The sequence below is a fragment of the Asterias amurensis genome, chromosome 15 (assembly GCF_032118995.1).
Source record: "Asterias amurensis chromosome 15, ASM3211899v1".
NCBI lineage: Eukaryota > Metazoa > Echinodermata > Asteroidea > Forcipulatida > Asteriidae > Asterias > Asterias amurensis.
In genome coordinates, this window is record NC_092662.1 from 15,995,064 (window position 1) to 16,001,897 (window position 6,834).

General features: G+C 39.5%; 1 protein-coding gene across 1 annotated transcript; it reads right to left on the reverse strand.

Moving 5' to 3' along the window:
- Positions 1–664: 664 nt before the first annotated feature.
- On the reverse strand, positions 665–6,592 carry LOC139948350 (probable palmitoyltransferase ZDHHC24). Its single transcript, XM_071946490.1, has 3 exons — positions 5,480–6,592; positions 4,021–4,119; positions 665–3,661 (listed from the first exon to the last, which is right to left on the reverse strand). The coding sequence occupies exon 3, from the start codon at positions 3,619–3,621 to the stop codon at positions 2,758–2,760; it is 864 nt and encodes a 287-aa protein (XP_071802591.1). The 5' UTR covers positions 3,622–3,661; positions 4,021–4,119; positions 5,480–6,592; the 3' UTR covers positions 665–2,757.
- Positions 6,593–6,834: the final 242 nt, after the last annotated feature.

Sequence of the window (6,834 nt, forward strand, 5' to 3'; positions counted from 1 at the left end):
ATCACTGGTTAAGGGGAAGTGGGTTCCAGGGTGAATGTTTATAATGACAACTACTGTACTTTATTGAGGCCTACAGCTGACAAAAGTGAGTAGAATTCAGAGATTTAGGTTAACGGGAATTTCTTGTTGTGCAAAATTGAAAAAATCAAGAGGCAAGTCGAGCGTTTATCAAATTTTTGCTATAGCCTTGTACCTTTTTTCGGCAAAATTTGACAAGCTTTGCCTTGCAAGCTTGTGAACTTGTCAAATTTTGCTTGAAAAATTATATAAGGCTATTTATATAGCCTTGTGAACTTGTCAAAATTTGCTTGAACAAGTCTATGGGGCTATTGGCTTGTGAACTTGTGAACCTTTGCTTGAAAAAGTGTACACTTGTGAACTTTTCTAATTTTTCCGAAAAAGTCACAAGGCCTTGTGAACTTTTCAAATGTTGCCGAAAAAGTGTAGAAGGCTCTTACAGCTTTGTGAACTTGTCAAATTTTGCCGAAAAAGTGTACAAGGCGTTGCCAAAATAGTGTACAAGGCTCTAGCCTTGTGAACTTAGCAACACTGCCAGATGCTGATGAAAACTTCAAGACCAAAACCCTTGTAAATGAAAAGTAAGTACAGACATTAAATAATCTTGGAGGCAACAACAAAGACTGAAAATCTCAAGTGAGTGGTTATTAATAGACATAGAAACTATGACATACTTGCAGTTGATAAACTTACAATTGATAAACTTACACTATTAGTAGAAACAGCTGCTCACTTTAAATAACTAATAGTACATTTTTTGTTTAAATTGGTACATAAAGAGTGACACATGATTTATACTAGAATCTCATTTGTGGTTTCACATTCTCAAGAAGAAAATGACAGTTCTATATTATTTTCTTTGATTTTTTTAAACTATGCATTGGTGCAGACAGAATGATAGATACATAACAAGCGTAAGTTTAGTACAAACATATCATATAAATTGGTATGAAAAGTGTTAATGCATGATTTAAAAATGAACTTGATATCTGATTTTACACTCTCAAGAAGAAAAAAAATAATTCTATATTGCTAGTTGTTTTTTTTTACTTGTAAACTTGGTTAAACTCATTTGTGTGTCCATTTTATAAACATCAATTTGATAACCACACATACTATGTAGCAGTTATTTAAATGTATCGATTAATAATTTATAAAACAAAAGTAACCATCTAGCACATTTTAGATCAATCTAGCATTGAAATATACAGCACAAATAGAAAAAAAAGTACAAATAGGCCTGTAGATGTTTTCAAAATAACTCGGGGAAAATACTAAATAATTATACAAATCAATGTAAGAATCAAACATTTGGTACACAAATGGCTAGTGATGTTCCTTTAAAGGAAGTTTGTAAAAAAGAAAATTATACCTAACTTTCGCACCAATCTTAACAAGAATTTTCATGCAACAGTAAAGCACCTTTTGAAAACATACAATTTCAATGAAAATGTGACATACATACATTCTTGTTGCACTGAAACAACGATGCTGTGACTTCAGAAAGGGTCTACATCATCAGGTCATTCAGGTCAGAATTCAGGTCAGATTTTAGTAGCACTATGTGTATATCTCTTTTAAGTATAGACCTTTATTATGCTGTCTCCATCTTGGTCCTGTTCCTTGTATCGAACAACAATAGTGACTGCAAATAATTATTTTGCAAATAGGAACCAGACTATATTGTTCTTCCAGCCTCAGTTTGGTTACATAGATCTCAATGGGAAAAATTTAAGATGGCTGCAACATGCTTAAGGTATATAGTGTTGGTTTTGAGAATAACTATTGGTTGACAACTCACATCCACCACTACTTAAAGACAGTGGACACTATTGGTAATTGTCGAAGACCAGTCTTCACAAATGGTGTATCTCAACATGCGTAAAATAACAAACCTGTGAAAATTTGAGCTCAATCAATCGGTCATCCAAGTTGCACGAAGAAAAAAACACCCTTGTCACACGAAGTTGTGTGCTTTCAGATGCTTGATTTCAAGACCTCAAATTCTAAATCTGAGGTCTCGAAATCAAATTCGTGGAAAATTACTTCTTTCTGGAAAACTACCTTACTTCAGAGGGAGCCGTTTCTCAGAATGTTTTATACTATCGACCTCTCCCCATTACTCGTTACCAAGTAAGGTTTTATGCTAATAATTATTTTGAGTTAATACCAATATTAAATGGTGCAAACGTGGTGCTACTGCCAACCTCACCTGATTGCACTCCACCCATGCAAAGCTGCTAATCCTACTTCATGTACTTTCAAATTTGGTTCTACTTGGAGCAAGTTCAGGTGCGACTCGACTCAACTAGACCTGACCACATTAACCAGAAACCAAAGAGCACAGGGAGATTGACTATATCGAACCATGCACATGGACCGTCAAGATCTACATCACAGTTTCTGGTCCCGATATTCGGTCTCTGGTCAAGTCTAGTCGCTAACCCGAACTTGCTCCAAGTATGATAGCAAGAATCTATAAATTCAACACATGGGCCCTTTCTCAAAGCTCGACTTGGGCTCCGTCTCTAGCTTGCTACCACGTAATGCACACAAATTTTAATCGTGGCGCGTATGAACCTGGCCTTCAGCTGTCTACATTTTTTGAGCAGCGTGTATTTTGCACGCAGTGGTACGAACATCAGCAGACAGCCTGGAGCACAGGCCAAGGTTTGAGAGAGGCCCCAGGGACACTAGAAAATGATAGTACAAATTGTTATAAAGGTTTTATAAATCTAGTCACATGTCCTTGACATTTTCAAGTAAAGTCGAATCACGCTTCCTAAAATGGAGGCCATCACTCGGAAGCGGAGAACTGATTGCAGGAAATATCCACACCAGGTACCAGCGGGTACCAAGAGCCTCTCGAAGGTTGTCCACAACACCGAGGTCGTAGGACCGGTCTCGGATTCGTCGAAGTTCATGCGTAGTTTGCCCTCTTAATGTGATACGTAAATGGAATATGAAGAGGATTGTAAATGCAATGGATGCTAGAACACAAGTGCCGCTCTGGAATGCGATGAAAAACGACGTCGACTCCGTTAAGCCGAGCAGCCAACCGAAGATCGGAGTGAACGACGCTATCAACGTCTTAAAGTTAAGGTTTGTTGCGACACTCTCCAATGCCAAGTCCATGTTCAGATAATTCGCGTAAAGGGCCCCGAAGCTGATATACATGACGCTCATCAAATAGTAGCGTTGATTGGCGTGGCCGACGCAGTTGCCGATAAACAGGCAGTGGTGGTCCCGTTTCAGGATGCACGCATTGCACTGGTAGCAGTGGAAAGAACGCGGCGGGGAGTTCTTCATGCAGATGGGGCAGTAGCTCCACGATGGTTTTAAGACAGAAGGCAGTATCGAGATCCCTGACGATAGGTCGGTGGCCATTGACATAAACATGTTACCGAGTGTATTGACGAATAGAAACAGGCCGAATGCGACACTTAGCCAGTAAGACGTGGTGGCTTCTGGGTAGAGACGAGGCAGGATTACCAACAGTTCAAAGAAGCCCTCTACGAACAGCTCACAGACGGCAAAGCTAACCGATAAACGGTCGCCTAAGTTACTTGGGAAGATCCGCTTCTTACGAAGTGATGGCTTCATTTTGAGTCCAGACAGGGAGCAGATTTTGGGAACGCAGTATCTGAAAAATTGAAGATGAACATTAGAATTGACATCATGTAGATTATGAATCTTTGTTTACAAGAAAATATATGATATGCCCCCCATCGATTAGACATTCATAAAAGTCTGTCAACAAAATATGAATCTCCAAAGATCGCCTGCATGCCACGCTTTGAATGTTGTTTATGAATGCTGTCCTCAACGCAGCCAGAGGTGGTTTTCTCAACAAGTAGGCTCCACTGTATTTAACTGAAACTTTCACAGATGACTTATGTATAGGCGTAATTGTTGACAGAAAACAGATAATGACCCACTTCAAGGCCAAGTCTGGTAACAAAAAATGTACGCCAGTGTTTCAAACTGCTCAATACAACTTACATTCCTTCTGTTTGTTTTCCGTCTGAAACAATTGAAGAAAGCCTTTCGTCTCACTCTTCAGTTTTTAAAACACCTCTTCTTTTCCTTTGAGTTCACTCTCTATGAAAAATAAAAATACAACTGTTACAAACAAGTTCCAAAATCAGTTTTGAAAGCGTTTCACCTAAACAAAAACAGTAGTGTCAGATGGACAGTATGCAAAATAGTCGCCTTTTTCTCGTTCGTACTTGGGCTTTCATGCCAAATCAGAAACGTGAAGTCCGATTTGAGACCAATTAAAATGAGAAACATACGTGCTTCACACCTGCCCCAGGTTTACCACTCCATAATCAATCAAGACCGTACAGGCAACATACAAAAACTAATGATCACTAACGCCACAGGAAGGGGGTAGTCTTCACGAAAGTCCCACACAAAAACACGGTAGAACAAATGACACCATAGCCGATCTGAAATGTGCTGAAATAGCAATGAAGGTGAAGAATGTTACCCTGGGATTTGATGCAACAATGCAGGAAGATGTTCACGTCAATGCCATACACATAAATACAGAAGCTGAATGCAAACTTGTTGATGTTGATGCCAAACACAGCAGCTAGAAGGGCATCGAAGCAAATGAGGGGGGAAACCTGGATTCCATGCATCCGTTAGGCTTATCACCTAAGATAAAGGCCGCTTCGAGGCGACAGTCCAAGGGGTGCAAGATTCTACCATGACCTATGACATCACATCTCCACCTCAGCTTAAAACGGATGCACACATTGGGGGTGTCAGACGCGGTCTCGTCATCCGTCATGACAGCTGCTTTAGCTACAGCAAGATGTCACTGAAGAAAATCCTAAAACTCACCTACTACTGGGCGGCATGAGGGTTAACCTCTGCGGCAATCAAAGAAACATCAGTTCACGAAGGTGAACAAACCAGTAGTAAAACTGTCGTCGTCTGGTTTACTTTTTGCAGCGAAGTTTGTCTTTGTGTCCTCGAGAAAAGGTGCAGCAAGGGGATTTGTGGGCCGAGCATGACCATCGAAAATGACAAGTTAAATTGTTCTTGTGGGCTATATAAGGAAGCTCTTGAAGTCTTGAAGTCATCTTGTCATGCTTTCTGAGTTGAACCATGGCTACCTTTTGGAACGCGGAGAGATTGTTTGAGACTTTAGCCACGAAGGATGCTGCAATTACATTCTGCAAAGAACATGGACTGATTGCCGACGCCCCCCAATTGTCGGTACTGCCGTCACCAATTAACATGGTCCGTGAAAATCAGAGCTAGAAATTAATGAAGCACTCAAGGGAAAAACCAAAGGTCAAAGGAGAGCAAATGGTAGCACTAGCATTATTGACTCAAATTATAATTAGGAAAAAATCTGTGCATCAAAAAAATTCCAGGGATTTGTTTGTTAATTTGTTTTTCACGATCCAAATTTTGTAAAGTTTCCATTTGTTTATAGTACACTCACCAATCATTCACCTAGTCCTCTTTTCTTTCATACATTTCCCTCACAAAGATCTAAATCGGATATCACAAAGTGTTTACTACACCCACCGACGTGCTGCATGCACAGGACACAGAATGTCAGCAGTGATCCGCCATTTTAAGCACCGGTACCTTTGCTGCAATGGTCATTAGTAGCCCCTAGAGGGCAGTAGAATAAATTGGAAAAAAAAAAAAAAAAAAAAAATTAAATAATAAACCAACTGAGGGCGCTAGACTACCATTCTGTTCAGTTCTTAGCAAAATGACAAAAACACAAAGTATGTACTTTTTACTCCTACTAGTTGGAAATAAAATGCTCCATTTCAAATACAGCATTGATATGTTAAAAAAAAAGCTGAGAAATAAAAATGATTTTTTTTTCTGATGATTGTGAAGTTTGGGACAGGCAGCTTTGCACTCACAAAAAAGGACTCTGTAGGGCCTGTTTGTATTGTAACAGTAGTATTGACCATGTTAAAATGTGTAAAAGGACAAGGTATATTATAGTAAGTGAATTAAGAGTTAAATGAAGGAGGTTTCCCAACAACCAACACTGGATGTCATTTGTTTGACGCAGCGGTTCTATATTTTACACAAAAAAGTTGGCTTCAAAAAGCGAGGAACATGGCTTGCCATCTGCATCACTGCTTCATCTCCACTTCATCAACTTATACAGGACAACGAACTCACTCCATTCATCATCGAGTGCGCCATATCGTCTGGTCGCTTCAAAACAACTTTCCCAAGACCAACTAGGTGTCCTACTCTCCCCTGAAATCTACAATGTCCTGATTTGACTTTGTAAAGATGGGGGATCATTTCCAAGTAGCATCGATGAAGATGATAATAACAACTAATGAGAAAACTGCTAAACATTTACTTAAGATGGGGGATCATTTTCAAGTAGCATTGATGATGATGATAACTCACTAATGAGAAAACACATTTACTTAATTCAAAGGGCTTATTTAGATTTTAAAAAAAATTAGAAGTAATTAAATATTTTTATAAAATTAACCTTCCATCAATTCAAAGGGCACTGAGTAGGGCGGTCATAATCTCTTTTGCAAGATACGAGCGACGCCTCATGGCAGCTCAGACAGAGCAGAAAGCAGAAGATCTGCAGTGGATAGAGAGGCCGCCCCTCTCTGGTTACTATAGGGCAGAGCATCATAGCAAGATGTCACTGAAGAAAATCATCAAGCTCAACTACTACTGGGCGGCACGAGTGACAACCTCTGCAGCAATCAGAGAAACATCAGTTCACAAAGGTGAACAAACCAGTAGTAAATCCGTCAAGGACTGGTTTACTTTTTGCCGTGAAGTTTGTCTTTGTGT

Bases quoted from the DNA above. Each gene is read 5' to 3' on its own strand.
- LOC139948350 (XM_071946490.1), bottom strand. From the start codon at position 3,621: ATGAAGCCATCACTTCGTAAGAAGCGGATCTTCCCAAGTAACTTAGGC.